Source organism: Macaca mulatta, chromosome 5 (assembly GCF_049350105.2).
Source record: "Macaca mulatta isolate MMU2019108-1 chromosome 5, T2T-MMU8v2.0, whole genome shotgun sequence".
Classification (NCBI taxonomy): domain Eukaryota; kingdom Metazoa; phylum Chordata; class Mammalia; order Primates; family Cercopithecidae; genus Macaca; species Macaca mulatta.
This window is the reverse complement of record NC_133410.1, coordinates 149,776,708-149,801,607: the sequence shown is the minus strand read 5'-3', so window position 1 is coordinate 149,801,607 and position 24,900 is coordinate 149,776,708. Positions and strand designations below refer to the sequence as shown.

Sequence of the window (24,900 nt, the reverse complement as noted above, 5' to 3'; positions counted from 1 at the left end):
TAGTTTAGTTTGGCTTCAGGCTCCTCCTTGTTTAAATGATTATTTGATTCTTATCTCATTCCTTGATTTTGTTTCATGTTCCTTACTGTCCATCTACTATTATTTCCATACTATGAACCCTGCTTTAAATAACAAAATGCATTTGAGCATTTTCAAATACAGCTACAGTTAATTACTGTTTGATCTTATACTAGTCACACATATCTATTCTGAATAGCTCATACATTTTTTCCTTGTAGATTTTAAAATCAAGGTATTTTTATGCTTGTTGCTGTTTTCTGCCAGACAGTTTGCACTAATGGATATTATCAAACAAATGCATTGGCGTTTGCTTTTTGCTACATAATTTTCTCTGGGGTATTATTAAGCCTTTGCTCCTATGAACTTCATAGACTCTCCTTCCCATTATTTCCAGGCTGATTCATCCACAGACTTCTTTGCATCTCCTTGGCATAAAAACTGTTTCAAAAAATGTTCCAGTTTATCATCTCCCTTCACTCACTTTTTTCTGTGGTCTCATAACTCCTGACATTCTTGGTGCATCTCTTCACTGTTGTTTTCATTTAGGATGTCTTTCCAAATTATACTCTTGTGCCACAACTTTTTCAAAATCATTTTATTGCTTGTCTCTTTCTGAGACCCATGAACAAATTATGATGAATTATTAATAAATGCCTTCCTCTCTTTATTTGTCATAGCGATTACTAAAGTCATGCACATACACACCTACCATTTCTTCCCCTTCATCCTTTCTTCATCCAGTCCCTCTCTAGCATGTGAAGGTGAAGCCCCTGGGAGTGAGCCTGGATGTGTACATCTACCGTAAGGGACAAACCCCCCTCAGCCCACAAAGCAGCTCAGCCTCAGACAAGCCTAACTTCTGTGGTTTAGATTTGATCCTGTACACCACTGGGACATTACTCGAGACACTTTGGTTTTGCTACCTCATACGTATGCCAAAATATGCATTATGCTATATTTTAGGGGTGGTTTTTGTATCTAAGGTTAGTATTTGTGATTATGATTTCTAGCCACAAAAGATGTTTCATTTTATTATCTTCTCTTGCACAGAGAGTAAGTTAGCCTCTCTGATTCTTCCATGGCTTTTATCTCATGGTGTCCCTACTGTTCTTCAGAGATTATTCATTTCAGCCTGTTGAGCTTCTCAATTTCAAACACACAGTGTCTCAGAAAAAATATGAATTTCTTAGGCAGGCCAGAAGTCCTTATTTGCCATTGTTTCAAACCAAAGCAACAGATACACTGTTTCCCTACATTACTATGAAATTCTCTTCTATCTCTAATTTATCCCTATAGCATTATCACCAATTAGGGAAGATACTAGTTTCTACTACTGTTTTTTTCTTTGATTTTTGCAAACTCTCCTCCACAACAGATGAAAAATGTAAACCCTGTCTAGTAATACACTTTTAGTACCTAAATGCTTCATTTGGAACAAAAAACATTTTGTAGCAACTGTATGCCAGCAACAGTGGAAATCCCCAGCCATGAGAAGACAAATGGCATGATGCATGCTCTAAAGGAAATAGGCTAGTGGGAGAGAAAGGAATTTAAATAAGCATTCATGATAGAGAATGGTATGTGTAACAATAATAACACAATGTATTAACATTTTTGAGGAATTAATACCAGGCACAAGGAAGTTAAGAAAGATTCCACAGAAAAAAAAAAGTAATGTTTTCATATTTTCTAACAGTGGTTTATATTGTCCATTGCATCCTCATTCTAGAAAATTTGTAAAATGGGTAAATATTTAAATATCTGCCTAACTCCTTCATGCAGGTAACTACTGCTATCATTGTTATATATCGTCGTCTTTTTGTTTCTTATGCTTATTTTGCAACTTTAAGATACTATTGTCAATATCATTTACTATTCTGTTCTTTTCACATACATTGTAAGAATGTGCTAGAAACGGTATTAGATTATTGGGGGTCTTTTTTAGATTATTTGTGGCTCATTTTGACTTTCCTTTGGCCTTTGATACTATTGACAGAAGCTGATTAAACCCTAAGGTGCATATACCGACCAAAGACCCTGGGATGTTGGTGCTTATATAAAACTCACTCTTCAAAGATCAGGGTCTTTTTCTGGCCCAATCAGAATTTTCTACTGAGATAAAACAGGGAGGTGTCCTGGCCCCCTTTAGCTTATTTTATAATATCCTTTGATGAGTTCTTTGCGTGTCACCATCCCGCCGCACTACAGAAGACAGAGAAAAGCAGCTTCTCGTCTTTAAATAGTTAGTTTGATTATGTGGTGTGTAGGGGCAGCATGTCCCGCTGGGTTATTATTGTCAGAGCTGGATTACAAACAAAATTCTCTAAAACTCATGTTATCATCTTTGGTAGATGCTTCCCAACTTTTAACTTGTTCATAAACAAATTACAAGTTTAGTATATATAGTCCAAAAATCCAAATGCAAAATGCTCCATATCTGAAACTTTTGGAGCACCATGATGGTCAAGGGAAATGCTCATTGGAGCGTTTTGAATTTAGGCTATTTGGATTTGGGATAATGCACACATTCCAGAATCTGAAAAAAAATCCAAAACACTTCTGGCCCCAAGCATCCCGGATAAAGGATGTTCAACCCATACTGCATATAGTTCCATTTTGTAAATAGTGTTTCTCAGAGGATATGCCAAGAAGCAGTGTTGTCAATCCCACCTGGACTTAAATGAGGTCTTATTTGGGAGCAGGGGGAGATGGTGGAATCAAATAAATACCTAACAACACCTATCCTAAAATAGTTCTTGTGGAAAAGCGTTGCACTGCTGCTGTTTAGCATCTGCACATTGAAGCAGATTCTAGCATTAGAGAGCAGCGCTGACTTCTCTGAGCAGCGCCTGAGGCGGGCTCCATCAGTGGCTCTGCAGGCCCAGGTTTTGCAGGCCTGTCTTTACAGCAGAAGTTAGTTTTGCTTGAGCAAGGTTACCTGTTAGATCAGATAATCCTGGAGCTGTGTGGGGGTTGTGTGTATGTGTGGTGTTTGTTTTTCAGTTTTTTTATTTGTTTGTTTGTTTTTTTGGTAAAACGTATATAACGTAAAATTTACCTTTTTAATCATATTTAAATATACAATTCAGTGACATTAAGTACATTTGCCTTGCTGTGAAACCATCACCACTGTCCATCTCTAGAATGTCTCATCCTCCAATATGAAACTTTGAATTCACCAAACAGCAATTCTTCATTCCCCTAGTCTGGAATTTTGTGCGCATTTTATTTTTAATTTGGGCTTTACTTTTGTTAACAGAAGAAAATGTCAATGAAGGAACTTAGATTTGATTCAAGAATGCAATTAAAGTTGGCTAACTAGAAATTGATATTTACACACTCAAAACCCTGACAAAGTGATAATGTTATACATTTATATTATAGAAATTGGTATTTACACACTCAAAACCCTGACAAAGTGATAATGTTATACATTTATATTATAGAAATTGGTATTTACACACTCAAAACCCTGACAAAGTGATAATGTTATACATTTATATTATTATAGAAATTAGTATTTATACACTGAAAACCCTGACAAAGTGATAATTTTATACATTTATATTATTGCTATTGTTACAATACTCAGATGATATTATTCTTGTCATTATCAATGGTACTACTCTGGTTTCTGTGACCATCGCTAACATCATTCCCACCATTGCTTCTTCCCTGACTTTCTGCAGTAGGCTTCTCACCAGTCTCCCTCCTTCTACTCCTGCTTTTTAATTATCCTGATAAGTCTATTTTTAATTGTCAAGCTAGATTAGCTGGCTTTAGGTACTTTTACAGCAAGTACAACTTCAGACTCATTAAGTATAACAGAAGGGTGACTAAAAAATTATTCTTCAAGAAGATTAATTGGAATGTAATTAGGTCCTTCTGTTTTTCTAAAATGTACTCCTGAAACAAGGTAAATTCACAAGAAAACTAAAAACATGCACTATTTCATATTAACTCCCTACAGGAGATTTGGGTTGGCTGGTGCAATTGCCATGGTTTTTATTGGTGATTAAGAAGCAATCTTAGCAAACTTTCCATGGTGTCTCATTTGGATTTTGCACTCTGACTTCTTCGTGGGGACTCAACCAGAATAATTCATGTGTGGAATAACTGTATTTCTCTCAAGCAAGGGGAATGTTTTTATATTCTAGATATGCAACTGTGTTCTAGATTTTTTCTGTTTGTTGACAGAAATCTAAGAGGCAAATTTGTGGCCTACCTAATAGCCAAAAGGTGTTTTTTAGCCCCATCTCTTACTCTGTTTTATGTCTCTATTCTTATTATTTTTTTTCTTCATTTGCTTTTACAATGTATTTTTGGATACTTGCATCTTCCAGTCACTCTAAGTTTTTTTGAATCTGGTACCCCAAAACTGGGGCTTAGCTCAGGAGGGTTCTTGGCTTCACTCAGGAAAGAATTCAAGAGCAAGCTGACAGTGGCAGAAAGCAAGTTCTATTAGAGCCACAGCGTACAGCAAAATGGCTGCTCCATAGACAGAGCCGGGCTATGCCATAGGCAGAGTGGCCCAGAGTAGCACTCATGGATTGCCAGCTAGCTATATTTATACCCACTTTTAAACAGATGCTAAATAAGGGGTAGGTTATTCATGAACTTTCCAGAAAATGAGCAGGGAGTTCTCAGAACTAGATAAGGTCATTTCCAGATCATTGCCATGGCATCATTTATAGACTATCAACTAGAGGTTGCCCTTGTTGCCATCTTGGTCCTAGCTGGTTTTGGCCAGTTTCTTGGCTACATCCTGGTTTGATCAAGAGGGTCTTGACCAAGGCTCAGAAAACAAGTCTTGCTGATCTCCTACTTCATTTTCTAGAATAAACATGTGTTTTCCATGTCTTCCAAAAGTTTGTCAGCATCACTTTTAATTAATATATAATATCCCATGTGCCATAATTGCCTATTTTTGGACACCTAAATTGTTACACACATACACATACACACACACTTCTTCTGCCATTATAAATAAGGCTGTGATAAGTAGCTCTGTGTCTAGACCTTAGTTCACATTTTAGATTAGTTCCTTGTTTCTAAGGTTATACATTTAAATTGCCAAATTATATTCCATAAAGTAGTATACAAGGAGCTTTCCAGACAGAGCTAAGAACATTCCAAGCAAAGGTAACTGTGGTGACCTGGAATTGTTAGAGTGTGATGCTTGTGTTGGCCATGGGGCTGGAGAGGAGGCACCCCAGATCCTTCAGGGCCCCAATGTCTGGGCTCAGGGGCCTGGATTACAACCAAGTGCTGGAGGACCCACTGTGAGGGGTTTGGTTTGTGCTTTATACACAACACACTGGCAGCAGTATGCAGCATGGTTAAGAGGGATCTGACTGGAGTCAGACGGACCAGTGAGGAGACTGTTGCAAAGTCCAGGTAGGAAATGCTAGAAGTCTGAATTGGAGTGCTGGCACTGTGACATAGAGAGGTAGACGTATTCAAGAGAGATTCATGGGTAAACCAGATGACTCAACGTTTGGAATAATTGAAAATGGCTGCCTGTTTCTCTGGTAGGCAGCTGATGGATACATACATGTTTGCTTGCATTTAAAACATGCTCATGTCCATTTGAATTCTAAACAGAAAAAATATATATATAGCAGCTTGCAAACTATCACTCAAAAACCATAACACGAAAAACAGATTTCAAGCACTGAAATGAATTTCATCACTCAAACACACACGCATGCACGTACACACACACACACACACACACACAAACACACAAACTCCACTTGAGGATCAGCCTTGGCTTATCTTTTTAAGCCTTTCTTCAGAGTTATCCAGTCCCAAAGCACTCTCACAACCCCGTCTCAGAAGCAAAGCTCCATTCTAAATAAATAACTGATTCTATTTGTAAACACTGTGTTACCCTTCCTCTTTCTCTTCTTTCCTTTTAGGAATAAGGTTAAATTTCTGTATCAGTTCCAGAGCTCCCCTTTGTAATTTGGGACATAGAATACATTATACTGTTTACTTGTTAAAAAATTTGCAATGTAAGGCTATACTTTTCCAAAGAACAAAACATAACTAAAAGCATTAGTGTTGAAAGAGATGAAGTAGAAATGTATTAAACAGTTTCATACGAGACCAAAAATAAAAAAACAGAATAAATGGTTCCTGATACAGAGCAGTAATGGTGAAAGGAGAAATAAAGTTTGTACATATAAATTGTGGCAATAGATACCCTAACTTACAAAGGGATTTCTAATGACATTTGAGTATCTGAGTCAGACAGAAGAACCTAAAAGGGATAGACCTTGAGACTTGGAAAAGGACTTTTTTGAGGGCTGTTGAAAAGTCAAAACCCAAATATGGTCTACTAGTTTTAATGAATTAGTTGTTATTTTGTACCATGTGTCAACAATTGACACAACATTCATAAATCATCCCTGTCCATCTAACCAGACAGCTGCTTTTCTGTCTCAGTTAATGGGACTGATGTATATTCTTAACATGGACCTCATTATTAGTTGACTCTTCAAGTATATTCTGTGAACTCCTGTCCCCAAGGACAGGGGCATTTTTCCCCTGCCAGAGAAGCAACACTGGGAGACATGTAGTGTAAAGCACATGAGAAATAGTAGGGAAATCCATTGGTAAGGCTTTCTAAACACACACAGACTCTAAGGCTCACAGTGACTTGCCTGCCTCCTTCAAATTGATTTAGTGAGGTTTACTGAGCTACTGTAGGTGACAGCACAGTGCCCACACCAAAAATGTCTTATGAACAGTGTCTTGAGTCTGACAGGCCTCAGAAGGTTGTCTGTTTGTTATGTCCTACAGAGCTTCCTTATCCTCATTGGACGGAAAGCCCCCTGGTAGTTCATAGCCTCCTTGCTTCTCCCTAAACTCAATATAGGATTCACATCTTGGATCCTTCAAGACAACCGAGACAAAATCAAAGTTGGGCTCTGATATTCATTTGTGAAATTCCCTCTTTGGGGGGCTGGGGCAGCCTCTCATTCACTCTCCCTGCCAGGGATGACATGATCATAATAAATAGCATAACATGAGGAAGAATTATGTTTAAAAATAAAAGTGAACATCATTTTAATATTTGAAAACTTAGCATTACCATCAAGTTTTACTGAAATCACTGAAAAAAGGCACTAGCCCCTTAACATTTTTAAACCCAGGGATCAGTCTGACTTTAAGATGAGTCAAATGAATTGAATGTATAGACAGAAAATTCCAAGCTCTTTATGAGTAAAAAAAAAAAAAAGTTTACAGAATGCTGTACTGTGATGAGGATTCCGATTATGAGTCCTATAACTCATGAAGTCAAAAACAAAAGTGCACTTTCTAGCCAGGCAGAAATGGCCTGTCCTGATTTTACCCCGCCGTGCCTGTTACATAGGCTTGATTAGGAACAGATTTTTTCTAAGTTCCTTTGTTTTAAAACAGAGCAATGGATATTAGCTGATTTCCATAGGATTTGACTTACTCTTTTATGCCCATGTTATGAATTGGTCAATCTATTTATAGCTGTTTATAAATGTGTTTTTTAAAAATAACTTTCAAGGTTTCACTGTTAATTGTGCAAAATGTCAAAAACAGAGAAAAGTACAAAGAAGTAAACAAAAATAATCTGACCACCCAGAAATAATCATTATTAATATTGGCATAGTTAATTTTTATAATACACATATATTAATTTTTTTTTTTTCAGACAGAGTCTCACTCTGTCACCCAGGCTGGAGTACAGTGACCCGATCTCAGCTCACTGCAAGCTCCGCCTCCCGGGTTTACGCCATTCTCCTGCCTCAGCCTCTCGAGTAGCTGGGACTACAGGCGCCTGCCACCTCACCCGGCTAGTTTTTTGATTTTTTAGTAGAGACGGGATTTCACCGTCTTAGCCAGGATGGTCTCGATCTCCTGACCTCATGATCCGCCCGTCTCGGCCTCCCAAAGTGCTGGGATTACAGGCTTGAGCCACCACGCCCGGCCCATATATTAATATTTTTATGTTTTTAAACATTGTAGAGTCAAGCAATTAATATTGTTTTTCTTCTACTTTCTCATTCAACAATAAAAAGCATTTTTAAAAAACTTTAGAAATTATTTTAAATTTTTTGGCTGGGTGCAGTGGCTCACACCTGTAATCCCAGCACTTTGGGAGGCCAAGGCAGGCAGATCACTTAAGGTCAGGAGTTCAAGACAGGCCTGGCCAACATAATGAAACCCTGTCTCTACTAAAACTACAAAAATTAGATGGGCATTGTGCCAGGTGCCTGTAATCCCAACTACTCGGGAAGCTGAGGCAAGAGAATCACTTGAACCTGGGAGGTGGAGGTTGCAGTGAGCCAAGATCGCACCATTGCACTCCAGTCTGGACAACAAAGCAATGCTCTGTCTCAAAAATAAATAAATAAATAAATAATTTAAAAATTTTTAGTAGTTGCATAATAGTTCATTTTTAGTGTTTATTTAACTACCCTCCAACATTGTTCAGCATTTAAATTGCTTCCAGTTTTTCATCATTATAAAATCATGAGGTTAGTTGTTTATATATTTATTCTGTATTTATTCCTTCAGATACATTCCTAAAAGTGAACTTAACTAGATTGAAAGGAATTTTAAAGGGTCTTGAAAAATTTTATCCAATTGCTTTCGTGAAAGGTGGTAATGATTGACACCTCACTAGCAGTATGTGAGGGTGTTTATGCTAGCAGTCTCTCAGAACCATGGAGTAGTAAATGTTTAAAGCATCTTTCTCATCTGACAGCCAAATATAACGGTAATTTTAATTCTCATGTCTTTGATTTCTTTGATATATGACTATTGACTGACATAAGTTCTTTTTACATCATATCATATTTAATATAAATTGTCATTGATTGGAAGATGTTTCCTACTTTTAGATAGGTTAAAATGGGAATGGAGAATGATACAGCCTAGAATTGATAAAATATGATACTGTTTTTTAACATTTTGTTTTAGTGTTTTTGGTGAATCGTTTTTTTATTAAGTATGTTTCTTTTTTATGATACTTTTTGATTAACAATTTAAAAGTTATGCTATAAAATTAATGAATTTGTGTTTTTATCTCTTCCTCCTTGGTTTTAATCCTTCCCTATCAAGAAATAAGATAACTGATTAATTAACTACTCTTTTCAAATTTATATGAAAATTTATGCTGGTGTATGGCATCTCACTCAAATAGTTTATGAAAGCTATTTTTTAAACCCATTTTTCCAAGAACATAGTTTTATATACTTGGCCAAATTAAAAGTTAGGCAGTGTAGGAGGAGTTTAAAATGGCACAACAACTTTGGAAATTTGTTTGGCAGTTTCCACTAAAGTTAAATACACCCTACCTTGTGACCTAGCAATTCTGTTCTTGGATATATACCCGAGAGAAATGAATGCATATATTAACAGAAAGACTGATACAAGAGTGGCCATAGCACATTTAGTCATAATAGCCAAAAAAATGAAAACAGTACAGATGTCTAACAATGGAACAATCTGCAAACAAATTGGGGTACACCCATACAATGGAATACTACTAAGCAATAAAAAAACCAAGCTATTGATGTACACCAAGGCACAGATGCATCTGAAAACCATTATTTTGAATTTAAAAAGCTAGACAAAAAAGAATACCTACTTTATGATTCCATTTGAAATTCAATAACAGGAAAAATTAATATATGGTGACAGACGTTAAAATGATGGTTACATGGCAGAGAGTGGGTGCTGACTGGTAAGGGGCACAGGAGGACTTTCTGAGGTGATAGGATGGCATATATCTTCATCTGGGTAGTATGTATGTGAACATACACACACTTAAGAAATCATCAAGCTCACTTAAGGTTTATGCATTTTATGGTACATTATACCTTCATTTAAAGTAATGGAAAAAAACTTAAGTACCAAAGAAGCTATGTTTTAGAATTTAAAAAACAATAGTTCACTTTACTCATTAGTAGAAATTACACAGTATTTCTAAATTTGAAGATTGCTAAGTGTTTTCTTATCATTTTTCTTTGATTACTTCAGATTTTTATGTGTACAACATTACATGTGTAAAAGATATCACTTAATTAAGGGAATAAAGGAAGGGAACACGAAAGAGATGGCAGTGCTGTAAATGATGTTGTTTTTCAACACAGCAAATGCTGCCTTAGGACAGAAGTCTTGCACTGTAATAACCTCGTTAAATATGGCATTCTGACTTCAAATGTCCTGATCCCCAGTTATATTAATCAAGTAGACACACAGGATGAATGCCAACTAGCTTTGCTGCCCCAGCCAAACGATATAATTAGACCAGAGTCAAGTTCTAAGCACAGAGCCTCCCTCTGCCAGAAACCCAAGGAGCGAGACACACTATAAAATGAGGGTCCTGCAATTCTCCCAGCTTGCATTCCCAAAGTAAACATTTCTTCCATTGTAATTTAAAAAGAAATTGACATTAGTAGCAAGAGGATCTGATATATGTTTTTTTTTTTTTTTTTAGGTTGTTGGTTTTTCTTTCATGCTATAAATCTAACACAATGAAGAGCTGTGTGGAATAAATGGTTATTATAACACTTTAACTTTGAAAAGCACTCTACTCTTCACAAAGCACTTTTGCATATAATGTCTAACTTTAGCTCAGACCAGCCTATAATATAGATAGGACAGGTATCAATTATTGCCCCTTTATTTTCCTGAAAGAAAACCTTAATTCAAAGAAGTTGGTTCCAGGACCCAAAGTAAAGCCAGATTTTCTGACTTCTGGGCCAGCGCTGTATCATTGGCTATGGAGTTGCCACCATCGCCACACTTATCCCTGCTCAGGGAGGATGCCCTGCTGTACTTTCATACCTCCAGGGTTATAGTTTTGACTAAAAATCTGCTTCAGAAACCCCCTCTCACTCTAAGCAAAATGTCTAAGCACCTCAAGGAAACTAAATCAAATTTAGCCAAGTTTTAAGAATGTTACTTCCTCTGTATGTTCTCTGGATATTACTTTCCAAACTTGTTACTGTGAGCCTGGAAAGAAAACAGGCTTTTCACAGAAGGACAGTGCTTATGCAGTGAGCAACAATTTACTTTATTGCATTTTTTTTCTTTTTTGCTCTATCAGATGGAACTGCTATATTTGCTTGCCAAAACAAAGTTATTATGTTTTTAACTACAGCCAGAATATGGTTACTACTGGTTCTATGTTCAACTCTTTTTTCCGTTTGTTTGTTTTCTTTTTTAAAAAATGATGTTTTTAGGCTGGACACAGTAGCTCACGCCTGTAATTCCAGCACTTTGAGAAGCCAAGGTGGTGGGTCACCTGAGATCAGGAGTTCCAGACCAGACTGGCCAACATGGCAAAACCCTGTCTCTACAAAAATACAAAAATTATCCAGGCATGGTGGTGTGTGCCTATAGTCCTAGCTACTTGGGAGGCTAATGCAGGAGAAACACTTGAACCTGGGAGGCAGAGGTGGCAGTGAGCCAAGATCACGCCACTGCACTGTCTAGCCTGGGTAATCCAGTGAGACTCCATCGCCAAATAAATAAATAAACAAATTTTAAAAATAAATAAATAAAAATGTTTTTAAATAATTGGTCCAACCATTTCAGATCAAGCCCGTTAGCAGAATTATCCCCACAGTGTGGCACTAGGTGAGTGAGATTGAGTATATGGTAGGACGAGACTGGTGTCTGCTTACTTGACTTAATCAACACCACATAGCAAGTGGTGACTAGATCATCCCCATTAGAAGGACTTCCTGTATAGGAGTCATAGACAGATGGAAAAGTACAGAAGGAAATAGCTTAATGATGCAAAGTTCGCCATCACAAGGAACAGGGAAAGTATGACTCAGGTCCATGATTATTTTCTTCAGCATTCATACCTCTTTCCTGTGCAGTCCATCTAGATTATTTCAGAATGTTGATTTAGAATCATATTTTCCAACTTCATTTTCTGTTCATCCACTTAACATAGCCTACATTTCAACCCATACATGTCATGATACAAGTTGAGTATCCTTTAACCCAAAACGCCTGGGACCAGAAGTGTTTCACATCTCAAATTGTGGAATATTTGCATTATACTTACCAGTAATCACCCCTCATCTGGAAATCCAAAATCCAGAATGCTGCAGGGAGCATTTCCTTTGAGCACCATTTTGGCACTCAAAATTTTCCAGATTTTAGAGCATTTCAGAGTTTGGATTTTCAGACGAGGGAAACTCAACTTGTGCTTCTTCTATATGTTGATTCATGTAAATCCCTTGTTTTTGAATTTCTTTCCTCCACTGTAAATGCTTCAAAGTTCTTCCCACACTTTAGGCTGTACAAAAGGCCTTACCGTATCCCATAGCCTTTTAATTTCTTCACAAACTTCTCCTTTCGCTGAATTCAGTAGCAGTTTTATTTGTATTTATGACCTGTCACTGTGCATGTTATACCAACATCATTTAAAATAGTTAATATTACTATTATCCCCTGAACACTTACTAACGAAGCACTTTACAAACAACCATTTAACCCTTACAACAGCCCCATAAGGTTTTTACTAGTCAGGATAGGCTAAGCTTTGATGCAGTAACAACAACAAACCCAACTCTCAGTGGCTTAACACAGCAAGGATTTCTCACTCATGCTTTGTGTCCACTGTGTGTCAGCAGAGGGTATCTACTCATGGCAGTCAGGCTGACAAAGCAGTTACTATCTCAAACATTGTTAATTGATAGGTCAGCAATTAAATGCCATGACCTGAAGTGAAATCTGTCATTTCTCTTTATAATTTATCTGCCAGAATGAGTCACATGGCCATAACCACCACCAAGGGAGCTTGTCATCTCCCCATGTGCTGGAGAGATGGAGAGCTGATGTACTGGATGACAGTATTGGGTGCCTCAGATAGGTGCTCTGGTTATCCTCATTTTATCAGTGAAGAAACTAAGGCTCAGAGAGGCTAAGCTGGAGCAAAGAAATACACTGGGAAAGAATAAAGGTTTGAATACCTCCAACTACCCCCCTTACCTGTGACAGCTGGAGGATGGGGTGAGGAGTATAGAGTGGGTAAAAATACTGACTGTCAGTTGGAGTTTGAATCCTAGCTCTGCAGCGGACTAGCTCTTTGGATAATTTACTTTAATGAGCTTCAGGCTTCTCTTCCATAAGACGGAAATAATAATTTCTACTTCATAGGGCTTTTGTGATTTAATTATGTATGTAACATGCCTGGTACATAGTAGGGATACAATAACCGGTAGATACTGTCAGCATCCATTAATTACTGGCATTAATGTCAGTGTTCATTAATTCAAAATTCACTCTTTACTGACAGCTTTGCAAATAAGATTCAGAGCTTCTGCAGAAACATTTCAGGTATGCAGAGAAGTACTAGGTACCTTTTTAAAATAATTCATGTTGCCTGGAGTATGGGATTCTCAGGTACCTGAGTGTTTCGCATTTTTTATCAACCACTTCACTAAGGAGAATGAGACAGCTTGCATTGTTGCCAAAGGAAAACCACAGGGTCCTAATCTCACTTGCAGGGTGTGAGGGTCCAACGGTGCCTACGAAAGTGAACAAGATGGAAAAGACAGGACAGGCTTTTCTCTCTCCTGCTGGGAAAAAAAAACAAGTCATTAAATTGGGGAGGGAATCACACACATAGGTGAAAGAACAGCAGAAAACATTGGGGAGGGAATCACACACATAGGTGAAAGAACAGCAGAAAACATTGGGGAGGGAATCACACACATAGGTGAAAGAACAGCAGAAAACAAGGATCAATACATGTGGAAATTAGTTGAGCTTGGTTTGTCATTACTACCAAAAAGTGTGAAAACTTATTATTCATCATCATCTCTGCATCATTATGCAGTTGTCTGCATCCTCTTTTGTCGGGTGTTTAAAGAACTCTTTTTAAAATGTTTGCTTCCCTTCGGTGAATGAGGAAAGAAAACAGTTTTGGCCAACTCTTTGTTGTATTTCCAATTTGTCGGGATTGTTGAGAGATGGATTATCTCGTCTTCCACATGTCCTTTCTCACTCAGCACTTGTTAACCCATGGGAAGGTTCACTGCTATCCTGCGAATCCTGCAAAAAAGATGCGATGGACTTTGCCTTGAAGATGTTTACTAACTGGTGCATCTCGCTAAACTCCAGATCCTTTCCCTATCCTTTTGTTTATTTATTTAGTCTGTTGACTTTTACTTTTCTTTCCACTTAGGAGGAAAAATACTGTTTTCCAATCCCAGTTATAAGGATCAAGTTTTCATATTTGATGATCAATATGGTACCAAAAAGAAATGTATGTGAATTAATAATAAGCCTGACTGCCCTATGTGGCATTTCAGCAGCTTTTCTTTTTTGCCCTTAGTTCTCCCTCTGATTTTTTAAAAATTTGTAGTTATTTGCTTTCCATGTTAGGAAGGTTACACAAAAGAGTAGAAATCATAGTAATCACATAATAGCTTAAAAATAAGATGAAATGACAGTGCTATTAATAAGATTTGTGGTAGTTTGCAGTTAAGGAGTACCAGGACTTACATTGTAAGCTTCATGGGTATTGTTTATTCTCTCTCCTGCCCTCCACTTCTCTCTCCCCCCACACTCCAAACACAAACACACAGAGACTCATTCATTCATGAAGCCCATACCTGGAAGACAAAATTTCACTGATGAGGAGCTGAATCTTAGATAGCTAAGGTAGCCTGCCTAGAACAGACAAAAAAAAAAGAAAGAAAAGAAAACCAGCAGATCCAGGAGTGCAGCCTTTCTATGGCCTTTCCATTGTCGTTAACAGTGAATCGCTAAATGACTGTGGTGCTGCCTTAAAGGGCAGGGCCTTGTCTTATTCATCTTTGTACCCAGCTCTCAGCACAGAATAGAATGGAACAAGGGGGTGACGTAACCAGTGCTATATTTTAGGAAGATAAATCTGGCAACAATGAGTAGGATGAAGAGAACAAGAAGAGACTGGCATCGTGGAGAGCAGTTTCGATGCCATTGAAGTGATACAGAGAAAAAGATGATGAGCCAATGCAGGAGGGAGCTGTGCTGAGAGAAGAAAAGTCGCCAGGATAACAGAGATTCAGGAAGAATGCATGAATGAGACTTGACCATGTGGAGGCAGGGAGGAGTGCTAGGTCCTTGGGTAAATAAATATCTGTTCATGCAGCAAATGTTTCTTGAGCATCAGCTGTGTGTTGGGAACTATTCTAGGTCCCGGAGATACAACAGCGAATTGAGCAAACCAGAATTTTATTCTCCTACAGCTTATGTCCTAATTGGAGGGATATGTTGGTCAGGATTCTCCAGAGAAACAGAACCAGCAGGAGATATATGGAAATGGAGATATAGATACAGGTTGAGATTTTAAGGAATTGGCTTATCTGATTGAAAGATCTGGCAAGCCTGAAGTCTGCAGGACAGGCCTATAAGCCAGAAACTCTTGGCAGGAGCTGATTATAGTCTTGAGCACAATTTCTTCTCAGAGGAACCTCAGAGTTGGTTAGTTGGTGGGTTGTTTGGTTGGTGGGTTGGTTTTGAGGCGGAGTCTTGCCCTGTCACCCAGGCAGGAGTGCAGTGGCGTGATCTTGGCTCACTGCAACCTCCGCCTCCCAGGTTCGAGCAATTCTCCCACGTTCGAGCAATTCTCCCACGTCAGCATCCCAAGTAGCTGTAATTACAGGCACACACCACCATGCCCAGCTAGTTTTTGCATTTTTGGTAGAAACAGGGTTTCACCATATTGGCCAGGCTGGTCTCAAACTCCTGAACCCGAGTGATTTGCCTGCCTTGGCCTCCCAAAGTGCTAGGATTACAGGCATGAGCCACTGCGCCCAGCCAAAACCTCAGCTGTGCTCTTAAAATAGTTCAGATGATTGCATGAGGCCCATCCAGATTATTGAGGATAATCCCCTTTATTTAAGGTCAACTGACTGTAGATATTAACCACATCTACAAAATGTCTTCATAGCAACATCTTGACTTGTGTCAATTGAATGACTGTACTACAGCCTCACCAAATTGACCCATAAAAACTAAGCATCCAGGGGAGGTGTAAGAATGACCAGTGTATAGAAATAACTGAGGGTGTTTGAGAACAACGACCAGTGTCTGTGGATCAGAGACTCTGGGGAAGGCTTTTCCACTGTAGTAGATACTTCTCCATCCTACAGACAGGCCACTGAGACTTGGGGATGTTAATCATCTTATTTGAGTGCTAAAATGGCTAATGAATGGCCCTGCTGTCATTCTGACTCAGCCCATGTACAGAAAACAGCAGAGCCCTGCCTCCAGGGAATGATCAAAGGACCAGAGTGTTTGACTTTTTCCCAGGAGCAACACCAGTTGGTGAGCAAGTTCAGATTAGGAACTGGAGCATCAACTGTGTGCCAGGAACTGGGGATGCCGGAGATGCAACAGTGAATCAAGCAAACAAGGATTTTGCTCTCATAGAGAGCAAATCCTCCACTCTAATTGGAGGATATATTGGTCAGGAGTCTCCAGAGAATTAGAACCAGCAGGAAATATGTAGGAATAGAAATAAAGATACAGAGCATAGATCCTGAACATAGGGTGGTCAAAATTGCTTTTTGGAAGTGCGAGGAAAGGAATGGCTTTATGCAGCTTGGATGCCAGACACCCGCTTCTCCTTGCTCCCCCGCCCTCCCTGGGCTCTTGAATGAGCCATTCACCCTTCTTCCATCTCCCCTTCCCCTCTATGTAAACCATGACCCACGTAGCCCTTCAGTTTCAGCTTTGTCATTTTGTTAGCGAGCCCTTCCCTGAACACCCCAAGTAGGATGAATCTCCCAGTTATAAGCCCCTCCTCGCCAGACTCCCTTTTCGTCTAATGTAATACTTAACACTGTTGTCACTAAGTACTTTATTCTATATTATTTTATTAACGTCTGCCTCTCCTGCTGTGCTTCCTGAGGGAAGGAGCCAAATCACCATTGTGCTGATTCTCTGTGTTAAGCACAGTTCTTAGTGTATACTACTTGTTGCATGAATGCACAGATAAAGGAGGGAATGGATGAGTGAATGAAATATACTGCTTCCAAGTAGTATGTATTAGTCTGTTCTCACACTGCTCTAAAGAAATACCTGAGACTGGGTAATTTATAAAGAAAATAGAGTTAGGCCAGTCGCAGTGGCTCATGCCTGTAATTCCAGCACTTTGAGAGGCTGAAGTGGGCAGATCACTTGAGGTCAGGAGTTCAGGATCAGCCTGGCCAACATGGCAAAACCCCATCTCTACTGAAAATACAAAAACTAGCTAGGCGTGGTGGCAGGCACCTGTAATCCCGGCTGCTTGGGAGGCTGAGGTACAAGAATCACTTGAACCTGGGAGGTAGAGGTTGAAGTGAGCTGAGATCACACCACTGCACTCCAGCCTGACCGGCAGAGCAAAACTCCAAAAAAAAAAAAAAAAAAAAAATGGTTTAAGTGGCTCATGTTTCCATAGTCTATAGGAAGCATGATGCTGGCATCTGCTGGGCTTCTGGGGAGGCCTCAATCATGGCGGAAGGCAAAGAGGGAGCCAGCACTTCACAAGGCTGGAGCAGAAGGAAGCGGGGTGGGGAGGTGCCACACACTTTTAAACAACCAGATCTCTTGAGAAATCACGATCACAAGAACAGCACCAAGGGGGAAATCTGCCCCCATGATCCAATCACCTCCCACCAGGCCCCACCTCCAACATTGGAGATTACAATTCAACATGGTATTTGGGCAGGGCACAGACCCAAACCATATCATGGTAAATCTGCAGGGCATCTTAAACAATAATCTGGAAACATAATAACACATCCTTGTTGCTACAGTCCTTTCTTCTAATCCCCAGTCTGATCATATCCTGTATGCAGCCAATCTCATCTTTGGCATTTGAGTTCTTCTAATTTCAGTTTAAAAGGTAGAACTTCCCTGAACTCTTTTCTAATTTGGAGGTACTTTTTAAGCATTTGAGCCCAACACAAAGCAAATGAGGTTTTCAGAACTGTTAGAACAAAAGGAGGTGCAAGTGAGAGAACAGAGCAGAAATATTCAAGAACAGTGCTCCATGGCAGAGGGGTGACAGGCAGGGGGTACAGAAAGGGAGTCAGGCATGCATGGAATGTCCTTAGGAAGTCCTCATGCTTAAAACAGATAGTTCTTTCTCTGCTTACCCCAGGCAGGAAATTCTGACTACTTCTGCCTGTGGTCTGGAGTCTTGGGAGTTAGAAGCAAAGCTTCTGACTCAAGGAGTTCCTGACATCTCTGAGGAGACCCTTTCAAGCCAAGTTCAGAGAAAGTTCAGTGAGGAAGCCCTCCTATAGCCACCAAATGCCCCCTTCTGCCACAAAGACAAAAGCTAGTAACGACTGGCACATGGGAACGACCATGTAGTTGAGTGAATGAACTGCGCAGATATGACGGCTACCCACGTGAAACCCCAGAGCCTTTTACTCTGGCTTTTGATTTGACAGTCAGAAGCCAAAACAACTTAAAATGGCATTGGTGTTACTGAATGCTTCCAGGAGCTCTTTTGCCCTTTTGTGTTAGATCCCAAATATTAATGGAAATCAGCCTTTACGTTGCAGTTGTCTACTGACTGTGGGAAAAGAAATTCTGCATATTTTTTTAAAGTAGCATCAGTCAAGTCATCCTACAAGGTGTGTACAAGTTTCCCCACTTGCATTTTTTTCATTAGAGCTTCTTCCTATTGAGAAAGAGAAAAATCTCTGTTTCTGCGTTCTGTACATTTTCTGAAACTTGGAAGCCTCCATTGCAAATTATATAGGACAGTCTTGGGATCCAGACAGACTTTGACTATATCAACACAGGGTATAACAGGAAACACTTTGGTCCACAAGTTAGGGATGGATGTTTGAGTCTTGACTCTGCCACTGAGCAATTGCGTGGCATTGGACGAGTCCCTGGGCCATGGTGGACTAGGTAGTCTCTGCAGTTATCGCCGCTCTAAGATGTATGGTTCTCATTGCAGGCATCTTTTCCACAAGTCCTGTGTTGACCCCTGGCTTCTAGATCATCGCACCTGTCCCATGTGCAAGATGAACATTCTTAAAGCCCTAGGGATCCCGGTAAGCACAGCACAGCCTACAGCATCATAATGTCTGTCTTTCTGCGTTGCCCCCAAAGCAGGGAGAAAACACTATACTTGGATGTTCTGTGTCCCCTCAGTCACACATAGCAGTCACATCATCTTACAAGGCTCCAGGAGAACTCCTATGTCTGAAAGCATTTCTCCCCTCACTTTTTCTCTGAGGACATCCCAACCTTTCACCATGTCCATTGTATTTGTCTGTGAGTCAAGGTATCACTTGTGCAGCTCACTGGCTTCTCTTCTGGGCTGCAGCACGGAGGGCAGGTGGGATGGGAGCAGACACACCCCGGACCAGTTTCACACTGAGCACCTCTTGCATCATCATCACCCCTGTTCGGCCATCAGGGAGATCCGTAAGCCATGCTTTGCCCCACAATCACCTGGGTTTCAGAGGGAGCGAGCGCCTCCCAGCAATGCGAGGGGAGGACAGAGGCTGAGTCAGGCTCAGAGCCTCAGCTCAACTCAGATCTCTGTGGAGACTTTGAGTGAACAGGAAACCAGAGCCAGAGCTACTTAATGCGAGTATTTAGTTCTTAATTTAACGGGTTCCCCCAGTTAGCTCCCCCAGAGACTAAACGTTTTCTAAAGTTTAGTCTCTCCCCTGTACAAAGAGAATCAGCCAGCTGGCTGGATGCTCCAGGGAGACTCTCCCAGGACTGTATCAGGTGAAGCCTGCAAACTGGTGGGTGGTGAGACACCAGCTGCTATATGTTCTCCCCTCTCAGCGATGAGGGCAGGAAGCAAGGCAGGCCACCAAATCCAAGGACTACACTGAGAGATGCGAGAAACCATACGGTGCTGTGTAGAAGTCAGACAAACGAAATGCCGATACCAGCTCCCCCTCAGCCCCTCCACTTTGCTGCCACCTGCCTATCGTCACTCCTCACTGCTAATGGCAGAGAATAAAGAGAATGTTAATAGTCTCAAGATGTCACTGAAGAAGGATCAGATCCCATATCAAAGGTTTACTTTAATGCCAAAGGACTCATTATCTTAGGAATATCAGAGTAGCTCTGCTGGAGAGGGACACCTGAAGCATTATGAGGACATGCATTGGCTGAACTTTCTACCCTGTGCCAGCTGCCTCCATGCCTGCTGTATGACTTCCATGATTGATACTCTGAACACAAATCAACTTGTATGACTGTACCTTTAAGCTAGATTTTAAAGATAATGCATTAAATTTTCAGACCAGTTATAAATGCATAATGCATTCATGATGAAAATCAATTACAGGGAATACGAAACATCAGTAAAAACCCAACAGCTCTGCCAGATACTGGTGACTTAGAAAGCTGAGCTCAGTTTTTGTACTCTTCACATTTCTGTCTGTAACTGAGTCTTTCAAGGGAGGGGGAAATGTGTGTATGTGTGTCTATGGTCTCCAATATCTTTAGAATCCTCACAGTTCTCACAATGAAACAGAGACAGTTGCCTCCTTTGATGTGTTCCTATTGTTCAGGGTATTTTTAGAAATCTTAAGTGCCAATCCCACTGCTCTCTGGTAAGGACAATGGAACCTAACAAGCATCCATCGTTCAATTTTGTACTGAAGAGTATTTGACTCCAGACTTTTTCAGTGGTGGTATAACTTCTGCAGAAGCTACTTGTAAATAAGTCGCAAATATCGCTGTTAATTATTTTAGAAGAATTATTGGATGGCCTTTTCTCTTATTTTCAAGATTAATAACATTTTAACTTTTTGCATTTGGGCATTCTGGCCATGGTTTGATGCCTACCAAGTTTGGATAGGATTTTACTTAGCACAATGAACTGTCAGAAAAATAAACATCAATAGCATCTTTTGGATTTGGTAAAGATTTTAAAGTCCAGCTGAACAATTATACACATCCAAGCCTGCCCCCACAAAACAGAACATCCTCCCTGAAGAATAAGGCACTTTTGTGCTACTTCTCACAAAGCACAAAGGCATCCATGGATACCTTCTGTGCCTCCCAACCTTTTTCTGTTTTTCTCCTAGGGAATGACAAAGTCAGGATCTAGGAGGAATTTTGGATTTTGTTCCCCTTCATCCTTCTACCATTGGGTAGCACTATGTCTTATTTATATCAACAAGATGACTTCCATTTCACTGGACAAGTTCACAGTCTTCTCAATTAGAAAAGACTTCCTATATCAAACTGAAACCCTTTTTATGCAGCTTAAACAAACTGTCTATAATTTTCCTATGTTCCATGTGTTCCATTTCTTCTTCTTCAAAGAAAATTGAAAAGAGCTTGTCACTCTCTGATAACTGATGTCTGTTGATGCTTCATCTCTGCATTCCTTACATATGCTAAGTGCTCAATAAATGTCTATGGAGTTACAGCCCTTCAGAGCCTTGAAGGCTGCCAGTTACACAATCGTATTTATGAATTTCATCCTGATTCTCCTTTGAATAGTGTCAACTCACAAACAACTTGGTTGTAATCCTGATCTAGCATATTCAAATACAGGTGGCATATTATTTTTGGTTTTTGTTTTTGTTTTTGTTGTTTTAACAGAGTGTCCTTGTATCTACCCATGGTATAAGACAAATAAATTGAAAGTCAGAAACTGAGGATGTTATTTTGTAAGTGATTTATCTACAATGAAAATGAGAGCACAGTTCACTGATCACGCAATTCCTATAACAATAGGTATCATTTTCTATTATATTTTGCCAAGGGAAATATAATACTGAATGCAAAGAGTGGGGAGTCCTTTATTATCAGAAGCATTTTGATCTACATTACGGTGCTTCTCCCTCCATTCTATCCAGTCAGGTCTAGGTCTGTCTTGGTAGAATGACAGAATACAGTTTCAGCGAATCCTCCTCTAAGGTACCATATAACCTGGGACTTTCATATGCCAGCAACCACCTTCTATCACTATTATCCTGGTAGGAATAGGCTGATGATTTTTATTGAATGCAAAATCCTGTATAACTGGTGTATTCACAAGATTCTATTTAGCAGTTGCTTTATTAGAGGGGTTTCCCATGCTAACTTGAATTTAAATACCTGTGCAGTTTTCACTTGCAGATAGCATTTGACATCTTGTTTTAAATTTTATGATTGTGACTTCTCTTAAAGGTATGTAGATTTGGTTTCTTTTTAAAGTATTATTCCATTTGATGAACCATGTAGAGTGGATATAATCTGTGAGGTTCTGTAAAGTTGGTCTATTAAATATTATATCTAAGCCAAATTATTTGTGCTTGCTACTATTGACAGTTTCACTGTGCTACTTAGCTCTTTTGCCCTCTACCCACTCTGTTAAAGATAGCACGATTCCTAGTATCCCACAAAATGAAGAAAAAAAAAAAAACTGCACCAAAATTAAGAAAATATACAAAGAACAATACCATACCAACAGCTAGATCAACATTTTGAAAAATATGTCCATTATTACTGCATATGATTGCATTTAAGTATTTATGGCCAAAAAACAACCTGCACAGTACCCTCTCTGTGAAATCTTTTCCTCCTGAAAACCGCCCCCCCCCATAGTTGGTTTTGTTTAATAAACACCTGTGTATAGCATATCTTTGAATAGAATTTTACAGTTTTTCAAGTATTTTCTCAAATCCTCCCTTAATTGATTTAGGGCAGATATTAACATGCCCAAGTTTCCAGGGCAGAAATCTGAGATTCAGATCAAATTTCCAAGTCAACATTTACTGAGCAGGACCTAGTCATTGTCAGTGGCACTATGTAGGGGCTTGGAGTCCAAAGTCAGTAGAGTGTGGTTGCTTCACTTTACAATGTCTGGGGACTAGCAGAGTGAGATCAGCACATTAACTAATAGCCATACAGCATGGGAGAAGTACCTTATAAAGTGCTTCCAGGATCAAAGATGCCTTCCTGGGAGGGAACATGCCTTAGAAAAGGGGACAGTGGACCTGAGAATTAAAGGGTGATTAGGAATTCACCAGGACCCAACTTGAGACCTTGGGATAGGAAAAAGAGGGTGATTGGATCAAATGTCATCCTGATCACAGGGACAATATAAGCTACAGTGTTGAGAGGAGGGAATGTATGGTGTGCTCCATGTCTCCAAAGGGTGAAGGTAAGGCCAGAAAAGTAGGCTGGGGCCAGACTCTAGAGCATCTGCCTCTGTCCTGCCAGGGAGCATGTAATTCCTTCCTTGGGAGAAGAGAAGAAACACACCTGTGGTGGTTTTGTTTTTTGTTTGTTTGTTTTGTTTTGTTTTTTTGAGACAGAGTCTCGCTCTGTCACCAGGCTGGAGTGCAGTGGGGCGATCTCGGCTCACTGCAACCTCCACCTCGCAGGTTCAAGCAATTCCCCTGCCTCAGCCTCCTGAGTAGCTGGGACCACAGGTGCGCGCCACCACACCCGGCTAATTTTTTATATTTTAGCAGAGACGGGGTTTCACCATGTTGGTCAGGATGGTCTCCATCTCCTGACCTCGTGATCTGCCCGCCTCAGCCTCCCAAAGTGCTGGGATTACAGGCATGAGCCACCGTGCCTAGCCCATGGTGTTTTTGGTTTGGTTTGGTTTGGTTTGGTTTGGTTTGGTTTGGTTTGGTTTGGTTTTTAAAGAATGCTCTGATGAGAGAGTGCAGACTGAAATAAACTGGAGAAGAGATGTAAGTAGATAGGGAAACTGGTAATGGCAAGAGAATGTTCATAAACCCACTTGCTCATGTCCGATGTCAATCAGTAAATTTAGTAAATTCAGTGAATTGGTTATTCTATGAATCAACTTTTGACAAATTGAGTTTCAGTGAATTGGCTCCCTTCCAATACAGCTAGAGAGGGCAAAAAGAAGAAAGAATACAGGAAAGAAATGAATGAGCTGAATTTGATGGGTTTTTGGAATGGTAGAGCTCTCCAGCTGACTGTTAGGACACAGGTGTGGAGCTCAGGAGACTGGCATTACACAGCTAAGAGCAGAACACCAGGACAAGAGCCCAGCACTTTGCATTTCTAGCTTTGTGTTCCCTAGGAGTTGTAGGTTTTCTGTTCTGGTGAACTTGAAAAACAACAGTCATTATGATGTTAATTCAATCATTGTCAACCAGGGTTCTCCTCCCCTAATCCTGACCATCATGTTCTGCCTACTTTGGGAGTGTAAAACCATGTAATTATTATCCTTCAAGACAAAGCCGAAGTTCAGACCAGAGCAAAAGAAATCGACAGCTATTCTTAATACTGCTTAAGACAATATTCCTCCACCACCACCTTTTAAACATAATTTTGAGTTTGTGTAGAGACAGAACAACTGAAAGTCGTTTGAAAAGCTGTTTGTGGAAGAGATAGAAATATATTCATTTTTACTTCAAACCATCAGAACTGAGACAAAAGAGTAAAACTTGCAAAGCGTAAGATTTTGCCCAATAATAAGAGAGTCCAACAATGCTCTGGCCAACACAGAGTGCCTTGCAAAGCGGAGAGCTCCCATTGCTATGTTCTTCAAGGGAAGCTGTCAATGATATTGAAGAGGAAAGTGTCCTGTAACCAATGGGCCATTGAACAAGGGGGTCTCACCCTAGTCTTATGATTCTAAGAATTTAATTTAGAGGATTTGACAAATGTATGATCAATACCATATTAAGGACATAGGAATATTTTTCTATAGCTGGCTTTAGGCTTATGTTTTTCTTAAATGTAGCCTTACCCTGTGCTTTGTGTGTGTTTGAGGGTATGTATGAATCTTTAATGAACAAACCATAATGATTCAGATTCTATCCTCCCTCCCACTCTCATCTCATTAGTATATTTGTAAACAACACATGAGTTTTAAGGGATAATGATCAGGCTACCAGCTACATTCTAGGTGTGGAGTAAATAATA

The 24,900-nt window shown here is 39.7% G+C and overlaps 1 protein-coding gene across 1 annotated transcript in view; it reads left to right on the top strand.

Annotated features, from left to right (window-relative positions):
- The window catches only part of RNF150 (ring finger protein 150), a 281,038-nt gene that overhangs the window by 202,104 nt on the left and 54,034 nt on the right, over positions 1–24,900 (top strand). Inside the window, exon 5 of the mRNA XM_002804206.4 lies at positions 18,983–19,079. Coding sequence (XP_002804252.1) covers positions 18,983–19,079 — 97 coding nt within the window. The remainder of the gene's footprint in view (positions 1–18,982; positions 19,080–24,900) is intronic.